Source organism: Gopherus evgoodei, chromosome 1 (assembly GCF_007399415.2).
Source record: "Gopherus evgoodei ecotype Sinaloan lineage chromosome 1, rGopEvg1_v1.p, whole genome shotgun sequence".
Lineage (NCBI taxonomy): Eukaryota > Metazoa > Chordata > Testudines > Testudinidae > Gopherus > Gopherus evgoodei.
In genome coordinates, this window is record NC_044322.1 from 202,452,949 (window position 1) to 202,465,421 (window position 12,473).

Here is a 12,473-nt window from a genome sequence, read left to right on the forward strand (position 1 = left end):
CATTTTTGCTGCTCTTCCCTGTACTTTTTCCAATGCTAACATATCTTTTTTGAGATGGGGTGACCAGAACTGCACACAGTATTCAAGGTGTGGGCATATCATGGATTTATATAGTGGCATTATGATATTTTCTGTTTCATTATCTATCGTTTTCCTAATGGTTCCTAACATTGTTAGCTTTTTTGACTCTTGCTGCATATTGAGCAAATGTTTTTGAAGAACTATCCGTGATCACTCTAAGATCTCTTTCTTGAGTGGTAACACTAGTTCAGATCCTATCATTTTGTATGTATAGTTGGGATAGTTTGCCAATGTACGTTACTTTGCACATAGCAACATTACATTTCATCTACCATTTCGTTGCCTAGTCACCCACTTCTGTGATCAGAATGAACAATGATCAAAAAGCACTTTTTGAGCTACATTTATGGTATTCACTTCACTGAGCAACAAAAAACAGCCATCGCTGAGGTGAAAAAGCTGCACTTCAAGACAGTTTAAGACAATAAGCGAATAATGTTATGGCACCCAACTGAAATGGCAGACACAATTTCAAGAAGGCAAAAATGTGTTAAGAGAGTTCACATCCATACTTGAACAGTAATTCCAGTGGGATCTGTAATGAAGTTAACAGGATCTCAGTTTAACATTTCAGCTTCCCTCATAGCGCCACGAGAGCCAGCAGCACAGTGCCCCATAAAGCCACAATGTGGTCTTGCTTTTGTACTGACAAAGAAGAGTGACATCTACTCAATTATTTTGAGTTCTCATCCAAGCATGATGAAATTTTGTGACACCAGGATTTTACTTATGTTGGCTTTCTCCTGGTGTCACAAAAGATTAAATTTGTCAGCAAGATGGCTGACACCAGCAGTAAACTCAACAATGCAAATACACATTTAATTTTAAATAAAATATATAGTAAGTTTTAAAGAATACTATTTGCCAACATAACATTTCAGGGGAAAATATCTGGGGCAAAATGGGTGGAAACTTAAAAAACAAAACAAAACAAAAAACAAAAACAAAAAAACTCTAGGACTTTTAGAAAAAGCTCACTTCTGAAACATGAGAGTATAAACTGAAGACCACCACCAAGTGCTCCACTGACAAGAATTTGAGAACCAGTGGTTTGTGAAACTAGACACATCTCTCTCAGTTTTGGTTTAACTAAGGAAGTTAAAGAATAGCTTTTGTTGAAAACATAAAGCATACTAACCAAGTCTGAGTCAAGGTGAAATGCTGTTGATAAATGCCCAGCATTGTATTGTTCCGCAGGACGACAATCCACTACAAAGAACCTTACTCCTTCCTGAAAGAAAAACATTTTACTTGTTGCGATTTACTAATTTAAAGTTTAAAATATTTAAATGTGAAAGTCATACCATTCAAATGGACTTGTTATGCAAACACGTTTTAGTAACAACGCCTATGCTATAAGGATGGGTCTCCTTATGTGACTTACTAGTTATCAAAAAAACTATGTTCAGTGTGGGAGCGCCCAGCTAGAGCAGTATAGCAATAACACCAAGAATGCCCCAACAGTGATCTTACATTAATATAGCAGTTTTCATTTCCAACAGACTCCAAGTGCTATATGCACAATGAAATCATTTTACCTATCACTGGGAAGAAATGCAGCCCCTACTTAATAGCACACAACAATGCACAGTGAGAACCAACATTAAATTAAAGCTAAGCATGTGATTAAGTGCTTAGTTCAAAAGGGATAAATGTAAGCATATGTTCAATGCTTTACTGAATTGAGGCCAGAAAGCTTTTATTAAAAAGATAGGTACCTTTTAAAAGACAAAACACTGGGCTTACATCAAGCTACAACATTATCCATGTATTATACTAAAATATTGAGAATAAAGTCTCTGCATGCTAGTATATTTGTCTTACAAACTATTACACAAATACTTAGATCCTTAGCACAAATTAACACTTCACAACCCAAAGGCAGGATTCTCTTTTAGCAGTATTTTAGTCACAGTTGATCTTCCACAGGAATATCATGTATGCACACAAGTGTGTGTTTTGTTTGGTTGTTTTTAAGTCTGCATCCCTATTTCAGGAAATCAAATTAAGGGAATGTCACACTAGGCTCCTCACTTCCCATGAAAGGCTTGCTATTTTTGGGAGGGGAAAATATCATTGCCTCTCATTGCAAGGCTGCACTGTGACCAGGAAAGCCTTTACAAAGAAGCTAGAATCTCAAGGCCTGAAATTATTTCTAAATTAGCAAACAGTAACTTGTATTTTCAGCTCCTGGAAAAGATTTCACCTAGATGGGGAAATAAAAGATTTTGCCTCTCCTTTTGGAAAACGGTAACATAGTACATCTAGTTACTGACCCCTTGTTGCTGATTTGCTTGAAGAATCTCAGATACTGAAACTGCTAGACAGAGAGCTTGGCTCAAGTCTGTGTCATCATCCTTGAGTCCCAACAAGCTGCTGCCAAAGAGACTGTGGTTGTTCTATTATGGTAAGACACAAAATACCTTGAACATTAATTGCAGTTATTTTTACTTTAAAAAAAATATCAGACTCCAATCTAAGATTGTTACTTCTACAATGTTACAGGTGTACGTTGGACTCTATAGACAAGTTAAAAGTAAGAGTCAACCATATCTTGATCACATAAGTTTTTCTATCAGAGAATATCTGAAAACCAATAAAACAGCCAGACTTCCCTTTCATTCAAGTTTGTCAAAATAATAGTTTGACAGACCAATATCTCTACGGTTCTGTCAACATGGTTTAAAAACAAATTTTTTTTCCATCTCAGCAAACAGAAGTTGGTGTTGGGGATAATCAAAGGGGCAGGATTTCCTCATTACTTGTCTACCACAAAACATCTGTACACCATGCTCAGAAGAAAGCACAAGTAAGCCACAAGTCATGAATACTAGTTACAAGTTATTAGTTGCACTAGAGTCAGTGGGACTACTTGTGACAGTAGGAAGTGCAGGACTATTCACTATACTAAGAGTCCTATTTATCCTTCATCTCAATAGCTTTTTCTGCTCACTTTCTCAAAATCCCATCCAAGATTGCGATCTGATCCCTGCCAGAGAACCACTGTCTCAGTTTGGCCTGTCTGAATTGCTCAGTGTTCAAAAAAATCACCAAGTTATAAAGTAATTTCCTCAACTGCTTGGCTATTACCTTTCTGAAAGAAGCTGGAGTTTTACTATAATAATATTGTGCCAAAGAGAAAAGGTCTTCTATATCTTCTATATCCAAACTGGCTGGGGAAGTTTCTAGGAATCCTGTAACATGCAACATATGGAAATTAATACTTAAAACATGTAAATAAAACATTGCATGTGGCCTTTTCAAACAGTAAAATATACTTTCTTTAATAGAGCACAACACAATTTTTTCAACTAACTTGCATATTAATTTACCCTCTCATTCAAGAACATAGTTGTTTTGGAAGTTACATATTCAAAATATGTGGTATTTTCCAGTAGATTTGTGAATATAGCGCTGGCTTCTTAAGCTGCCTCTATTGTTGAGTGATGGAATGGGACTTCTAGTCAAATCTCATTAGTTACAGACTGGTGGAGCCAGAAAATGCAGGAAATATTTGTTACCCCCTTAAATGTTTCTGAATCTCAGAAACACACCACACACATGCATGTTATTTGTTAGGTGTTTGAGTTTCAACTCAGAATTGCTCATGTTGAGTGCATTTCTATCTAAATTTAGAGTTTAACCCTCATTCAATACTTCATCTAGTAAAAAGAGAGCTCAGGAAGATCCAGGGAAAGCACCAAAAACTCTGAGTGACTATTGGACACTTATCCATCCATCATGATGAAAGGGTGCAACTCACACAGTGTACGCCAATATGGCAAAAAACCCAAAACAACTTTATTGTGTATTACTGCATTTATTAAACAAACAGTGTTGTTTTTTTTTTAAGATTGAATAGTTTATGGACCAGCATTTTCATTGATGTGAACCCAACTTCAGAAATATAATAGATGAGATCCCTACACAAGGAGCCTACAGTCTAATTCATATACATGAAGACAAGAGGGAAAGAACAAACACAAAAATGGGTACATACAGCATCTGAGAGAAAAAGTTAGTGAGGGGACTGGATCATGTATAGAGAGAGGTTGTTTCAAGCACATGAAAAAGGCACGCTGCCAAGTGTGGGAGAAGGAAAGGGTAATGCAAGAAAAGAATGGGTAGGATGCAAACGGTGATGGGGGAGCGAAGGAAGAAATGAAAGCACAATACGGGCAGAAGCAGTGTTGCAATGCAGAGATTTGAAGGTGACAATCAGGAATGTTATGAAAAGAAACAGCTAGTGAGGGGATTTGCTGAGAGAGTGGTGGAATCAGACTGGCACATGGGGAAGATTATTTTCGCAGCAGCATTACAAGAGCAGTACGTACTTATCATTTCTTCTCTGCTGTCTGATTCTTGTTGTAAAATAACATCTCTGAAAATAGTAGAAACACAAGCATGGATTAAGTCAGTAAAAAATAAACACCAAATATGGACAAAGCTGTGAGACCAACAAATTCATATTAACAACTATGTACTCACTTTGCATTGACAAGGATGATTAACATTAAGAAATAAATAAAAAATGGATCTGCTTGTTGTAGGTATCCATCCCATATTGCCTGAGTGACTTCAGCTGAGCAGTAATATGAAAAGAGGCTTCCAAGCTGAAAAGTTGGGGAATAGCGTGAAAGAAAGCAAAGAGTCAGAAACAACTTTAGCAGGACTACAATACTGCAAACAGATAGACAAGCTAGCTAAAAGAAAAACACTGAAGTCACTTGAAATTGTACATTTGCACTGAAGGGTAATTCTACCCTTAAAAAATTACTTTAGAAAAAGTTGCATAGTGGGGATCCAGATGGTTTCTCTATTTTTACATATGCTCACTTCACAGCTGAAGGGTTTTTGTTTGTTTGTTTGCTTTTTTTACTGCCAGCCCTGCAAACTTAACTTGTGATCTGAAAGTTTGGCTGGGCTTATTTCTGGCTCATCTGCCTCAGCAATACAGGTTTTGAAATTTAACTTAGTTAATAATTCAGATGAAGCGTAAGCCATAACAGAATTAATTCCCTACTATTTTGTTGGCTCTGCAGGGCTAATCTTAACAAAAAGTAGTGATAGAACTTATTCTAGTCAGTAATGCAAGCAGACGTGACTTTGAATACACACTGTGAAACAGTGAATACTTACTAAGGTGGTGCCATTTTTTCATGGCCACTTTTCCACAGTTGAACCAGACTTCAACTTAAAGAGGGTCACACATTAGTTTGGCAGTGAGACACACCTCCTAAGTTTTAAATCATTAGGCTGACAACTGAGTCTGCCAGGAATGGAGTGTTTTATCACCATTATAAAAAAAGCCATGCGACAACATTTGTAATGATACTTAACTGAACGGCATAGTACATGGCTGATTTAGGGGCTTGCTGAGCCTTCTGTTGTGCCCCAGATGGGATGGCTGTCATGGCTTTCAATAGCACTTCACCTACTTTTAAAAGCTATCTTGAGAGCATTTAACACCTCCCAATTTGCTATTGTAATAAGGGCCAGAAGGTTTGAACAATTTTCAGTCAGCTCTGCTGAAAACGGTCTTTCTTTGAAGGACAATGGTGCACTGACAGAGATAAATGGTATTTCTTACAAACTTTTGTGTGTTTGAATCCTGACTCCTAATCCCTCAAAATATAGTAACCTTAGAAAGAGAAGTCATCCTAGTTTAGCCTCTAAAATAAAGTGAAAATCTAAGAGTAGCCTCTTAGCTAGTACAGCTACAAGTAGGATATTGAGTGCAACAACAATTCTGAAGGAGTCAAGGAAAAAACACTGAGCTAAAATATGTTTTCCCCCTAACATTTGATTTTGACAGCTTTTATATAATAGTTATTGAAACATACTTTCACTAGGGAGTAATATACAGATATACTAGACAGACTACAGCCAAACATGACTGCTGCTTTAGATGTTGACTGGCCAAAGCTAAATTTTATTTATTTGTGTGTATATGAATATCAGATTTTACCTGCTGCAGTTTAGTATTAAATTGGTAGCAGCACAGAAAGCTCTAATTAAAAGAGGAGCTATTTTATACCCAGTTTTATGGCTTTTTATTCCTCTAGCTTGAAGTGACTAACCTTTGAAAAACTTGGTAGAGCCCAAGAATGCGAAAATAAATCCTAGCAGTCAGGGTGTATGTTTCATGGTTTACCACCAGTGTCTTTACTATACATACATTTTACAGACTTCTCTTGCAAAATATAATTTAAGAAAATTTTCCCAGAAACAAAGTTTTGGATTTCCTACACTACTCTCGAGTTTGATCTTGCAGTCTTTTGATGCACATTCACGTTGACTTCAATATGATGTGTGACTACAAAACAAGTGCCAGGTCATATTAATTAACAAATTAAAGGTGGAGGGGAAAAGCCAATTCTTTAAGAGACAGTAATACACAGTCTTGGGCTGCAATCCTGTAAAGAATTATTTTAGTATTAGTTCTGTCAATTCAAATATTTTAGTTACGTGAGGGAGGAATTTAAAAAAAACAGACAACAATAACTTGAATTTATAAACGGAGTTAGCCCTATTGTAATCCATAATCTCTGAACTGATGCGCATACGCAAAACAACTGAATATGTGGGGCAGGGTCGGACGAACATTTTGTGGGCCCGGCACCAAACATATTTGTGGGCCCCCCTAAGGAATGATTGTAAAAGGGGCCAGGGGTAAAAGCACAGTGGGGCAGAAGCTAGGGTTGATCTCTAGACCAAGGGAGGGGTCAGGGTAAACTGCAAGCACAGCAGCGCAGGGGAGCGGGTAAACAGGATCCCCCCGCCCCTGTCCACACAGAGCAGGTACCTACCAGGTTCTAGTCCATTCTCTTTGTCTCTCTCTGCACTGAGCTGCCGCTCCTCCCACAGCAGCAGGACAGGTTCTCTTCCAGCCCTCTGGTATGGGTGTTGGGAGTGGAAGGAGCGGAAACTAATGTGGTTACTCCTATAACTGGACATTTAGTTTCCAGTCAGCACTGCTAACCGGACACTCAGGTCCCGTTTTCTACTGGAGTTTCCAGTCTAAAACTGGATACCTGGCAACAGGGCTGCCAGGAAAACCTGAGGGAGGGAGAGGGGCAAGCAATCATTTTTAAAAATAAGGGCTAAGCCTTAAGGGTGTGGGGGGGGGGGAAGGCAAGTGGTGAGTGGGCTAGGGAGTGGAGAGGAGCTAGTGGGCAGGGCCATGTCTCCTGTACTGCCCAGGTAGGGTGAAGACTGTGGGGATCAGCTGACACAGTATCCAGGGCCAATGCAAGGATATTTTGCACTCTAGATGAAACTTCCGCCTTGTGCCACCCCCCGCCCGAGCATCGCTTATTATAAATTTTCAAAAATGAATACAGTGGAGTCACATCTTACGCAGGGGTTAGGTTCTAAGGTCAACGCATAAGAGGAAAATTGCGTATTTGGAAAATTACCATAAACTACAGTATACACTAGAACAGGGGTCCTCAACCTACGGCACACGTGCCAAAGGTGGCACACGAGCTGAGCCTGCTGCTGGCCTGGGATTCCTGCCAGCTGGGGTCTCAGCCGGCGACTCCGCTCAGCCTCCTTCCATTCACCCAGGCCGGCAGGAGGCTGAGCGGGGCCGGCAGTTGGAACCCCAGATCATCAGTGGGCTGAACAGGGATGGGGGCCGGGATCCTGACCAGAAGGAGCTGGCCCACTGCTGGCCTTGCTCAGCCCGCTGCCGGCTGAGTGAACAGAATCCCAAGTCGGCAGCAGGCTCATCAGCAACCGGGACCTGCAGCCTGCCATTTAAAAAAAAAAAAAAAATTGGGAACATAGCATGCGGGAGAGGAGCCAGGCTGCTGCCAACAGAGGCTGCCATAGAGCGGCAGCAGCCGGCAGCATAAAGCTTCTGATCCCACAGGAGAGATTGGGGAGAGGAGTGGGGGGTGGAAAGAGCGGGCCGAGGCACCTTTCGACCGTGGGCCTGGCGCCAGTGGTGCCATTGTAAATCCGGTATTGATGTGGGGAAGTGGTATGCAGTACTATTTAATCACCTCTTGGAAGTAGCAGTCAATTCAGACATTACCACTCATTCTTAATATGAACCACTTCCAATCCCTAGTATCCATAGCTTAGATTTTATTTCTACAGTAAGGATCTAATGTTTACAAGATCTCACCTTCTATTTGGAATGGAAAGGCTAGAGACTATAAAAGTGACATACTAAAAAACATAGCATGTGTCCTTCCTCTATTTCAGAACACTTTGGAAGTGATTTTAAAAACCTCCAAATTCCTTTTACACAACTATTCCATAGCTCAGCAGTCTGTACTTAAAAGTTTCTACAGAAATTTATTTTTCATTATGTTTCCCTACTTTCACTTTATTACCCAGTTGAGTGCATACGAGTCCGGTGTCATCTTCTTAGTATCAAGAAAGGAGCAGAGTTCAGGCTCATGATACTGGAGGAGAAGTCTAAATAGATGAAATGGTCTCCCCTTCTGGAAACAATCCCTAAAAAGCAAGTAGCAAGACAATGTTTATGAAAACACCCTAATACTCCAGTCATTAGGCTTATATTGGCAATTTTTAGCTAAGAAGAAAATATAACTTCATGTGTATTAAGAGGAAACATGTAATCCCTTCACTCATACAAGTGGCCACATCAAAGCTGATCAGACGGTGTGGAGAATTAACAAATACTTTAACATTTTTAAATAATTTAAGCCACTACATTTAAATATCAAAATAAAGTTTAAACATTCTTTTGTGAAAGGCACTTTGGGCAGGAGTGTGCCTTAATCTAAACAGAGAAAATTGTTAACTATTCTAATAGAACTGACCAAAGTGATTTTAAAACATCTCCATGTACACCTGAATAAAAATTTCACATTAAGCAACTAGTGGGAAGGGAAGAGAGGCAAATTATGGTATGGAGTAGGACAAAATAAATTTGGAAGACAGTGAAGGCAGATCTTTCTTGTAAGTTAAATCCCAATCAATGTAGTTCACTTGAGTGTGTCTTATGTGGGCAATTCTATTACTGTATGTTGAAGTTTCAAGTGAAACATTCCACCAATTTAACGTGTTATTTTAGTTATTAAAATATTTCTGCTTTCCCATTCAATTAACAGGGTAACGGTAACAAACTGAAGACAGACATTCCATTGTCTTATTTTTTGCAAAACAATTTAGTCTCAAAAATTAATTTCAATCTGAATGGTTAATAGAAGAGTTCAGGTCACTCACACTTTACCAACTACCAATATTCAAAATGGACTCAAAACTTTCAGAATTTAGAGAACTAGTTTGTCTGAGTTTCAGCTTATGATTGTAATAAAACCTCCATTTCAGACATAGTAGGATTTTTCTTAAATTGCTCTGCTGAATAAATTACTCCCTACTACTTACCAGCTCAATCAATCCTGTAGTGGCCTGTCCAGATGTCTAGTTCAAGGGTTTTCAAACTGGGGGTGGCCCCTCCACAGGAGGTCACAAGGTTATTACATGGTGGGGGTTGTGAGCTGTCAACTTCCACCCCAAACCCCGCTTTGCCTCCAGCATTTATAATATAGTGTTAAATATATTAAAAAGTATTTTTAATTTATAAGGGGGGGATCGCACTCAGAGGTTTGCTATATGAAAGGGGTCACTAGCACAAAAGTTTGAGAACCACTGCTCTAATTGAAATGCAACTCACTGCCTCTCAAGAGCAGTGAGTTCAAATACCTACCTCCTCACTCATTGGAGGGGTGAAAAGGCAGAATGATACAAAAAGAAAAAAAAGTGTTCGAGATGCTGATTTAAGTATCACTCTCTAGCCAAAGAAAGAAGAGAGCTGACCACCTGAAGAGGAAACTGGTTTTCACCCCTCACAAGAGGGAATGTTAGCATGGGAAAACAGAATTCTCAACCTAACACCTGCCAGCATTATCAAATGAAGATGGGAAATCTGTAGACTCTACTATCAACCATTCACCAACTTTCTAGGTTGTTTATCACTATTTCAGATCATATACTAACACACATTTTGTGCTAATTCCTATCTTTGCATGATGTGATAAATGTGTGCTCATCTGTTTTCATTTTCTCCTGGTGAGGGGTAAAGAAATAACCCTTTATTAAAAACAGATGTGTCAATATTAATTGCTTGAAATTTTCATGCAAGCAGTTAATTTACTCTGTCCAGCTACTCAAATCATTATTACTCTACAGGATAAGGAGGGAAATATAGCTTGCTGCGGGGAGAAGAGAACTTCCTTACGGGAATCACATGTAACAAAGGTTTGAAAATCATTCTCTCTTTAAGAACTATTCTATTAATTTTATACATTGTGTCTTTCTTCCCTTGCTTTGTTAAATAAGCTCTTTTCAAGAGAAACTTGCTATGGTTTAAGAGTTCATCTGCTCTTTCTGCACATATCCCCACCTGATGTCAATGTTCTCTTAAAACAACCTGCCTACAATTAGGATTTCAGGTAAGTATCAGCAACAGGTAAATTATTAACAAGAAATCCTATTGTCTTGGAGAGGAGAGAAGAGTGAGGCCTGGTCTACACTACGCATTTAAACCAATTTTAGCAGCGTTAAACTGATTTAACGGCGCACCCGTCCACACTACGAGGCCCTTTATATCGATATAGAGGGCTCTTTACATCGGTTTCTGTACTCCTCCCCAATGAGAGGAGTAGCACTAAAATTGGTATTACCATATCGGATTAGGGTTAGTGTGGCCGCAAATCGACGGTATTGGCCTCCGGGCGGTATCCACAGTGCACCACTGTGACCGCTCTGGACATCGATCTGAACTCGGATGCAGTGGCCAGGTAAAAAGGAAAAGCCCCGCGAACTTTTGAATTACATTTCCTGTTTGCCCAGTGTGGAGCTCTGATCAGCACGGGTGGTGATGCAGTCCCAAATCCAAAAAGAGCTCCAGCATGGACCGTACGGTAGATACTGGATCTGACTGCTGTATGGGGAGACAAATCTGTTCTATCAGAGATCCGTTACAGAAGACAAAATGCCAAAGCGTTTGAAAAAAATCTCCAGGCTACACAGTGCTGCGTGACAAGTGTAACGGGAAGCCAGAGACTCAAATGGATGTTCATGGAGGGAGGGAGGGGGTACTGAGGACTCCAGCTATCCCACAGTCCACAGCAGTCTCCGAAAAGTATTTGCATTCTTGGCTGAGCTCCCAGTGCCTGTAGGTTCAAACACATTGTCCAGCGTGGTTCAGGGAATAGCTCGTCAATTTACTCCCTCCCCCCATCACGTGAAAGAAAAGGGAAAGAAATCGTTTCTTGACTTTTTTCAATGTCACCCTATGTCTACTGAATGCTGGTGGTAGATGCGATGCTGCAGCAATGAACAGCAGTATCCACTCTTCTCCCCTCCCCGATGGCAGATGGTACAATATGACTGATATCTGTCGTCACCATCAGCCCGTGAGTGCTCCTAGCTGGCCTCAGGTGAAGCTGGCCGGGGGCGCCTGGGTAAAAATAGGAATGATTCCCGGTCACTCCCAGTAGATGGTACAGAACGGTGGGTAACCATTCTCATCATAGCAACTGGTGGCTGAGCTCCGTCAGCCCCCTCCCTTTCCTGTGTAAAGAAACGATTCTGTACTGCCTGGACTATCATAGCAGCGGGATGATAAAGGAGGGATTGACTCAGGGAGTCATTCCCATTTTTGCCTTTACGCCCCTAGCCGACCTCAGCCAGGGGCACCCATGACAGCAGCAAACAGCACAGAACGACAGATAACCGTCATCTTACTGCCAATTTACAATGGCAGTAGACGGTACAGAACGACTGACAACCGTCTCTGCTATCATGCAAAAGCAAATGAATGCTGCTGTGTAGCGCTGCAGTAACACCTCTGTTAACGGCATCCAGTACACATATGGTGACAATAAAAAAAAGCTGAACGGGCTCCATGGTTGCCATGCTATGACGTCTGCCAGGGCAATCCAGGGAAAAAGGGCGCGAAATGATTGTCCGCTGTTGCTTTCCCGGAGGAAGGAATGAGTGACGACATTTACCCAGAACCACCCGCAACAATGATTTTTGCCCCATCAGGCACTGGGATCTCAACCCAGAATTCCAAGGGGCGGGGGAGACTGCGGGAACTATGGGATAGCTAGAGATTATCTACCCACAGTGCAATGCTTCGGAAATCGACGCTAGCCTCGGACCATGGACGCACACCACTGAATTAATGTGCTTAGCGTGGCCGTGTGCACTCGACTTTATACAATCTGTTTTACAAAACCGGTTTATGTAAAATCGGACTAATCCCGTAGTGTAGACGGGAGAGAGAGAGAGAGAGTGTAAAAAGTATAAGGATAGTCCTATGGTTAAGACACTGGACTTGAACACAAAAGATCTGGGTTCCGCTCCCAACTGCTACAGACTGCCTGTGAAATTGTGGCCAAATT

General features: G+C 40.5%; 1 protein-coding gene across 2 annotated transcripts in view; it reads right to left on the bottom strand.

The window, feature by feature from the left end:
- The window catches only part of TBC1D23 (TBC1 domain family member 23), a 57,710-nt gene that overhangs the window by 18,552 nt on the left and 26,685 nt on the right, over window positions 1-12,473 (bottom strand). For both annotated transcript variants that reach the window (XM_030583040.1, XM_030583031.1), the window contains exons 5-10: window positions 8,427-8,550; window positions 4,570-4,694; window positions 4,416-4,462; window positions 3,172-3,275; window positions 2,358-2,480; window positions 1,220-1,312 (exon numbers count right to left, since the gene is read on the bottom strand). In XM_030583040.1, coding sequence (XP_030438900.1) covers window positions 1,220-1,312; window positions 2,358-2,480; window positions 3,172-3,275; window positions 4,416-4,462; window positions 4,570-4,694; window positions 8,427-8,550 — 616 coding nt within the window. The remainder of the gene's footprint in view (window positions 1-1,219; window positions 1,313-2,357; window positions 2,481-3,171; window positions 3,276-4,415; window positions 4,463-4,569; window positions 4,695-8,426; window positions 8,551-12,473) is intronic.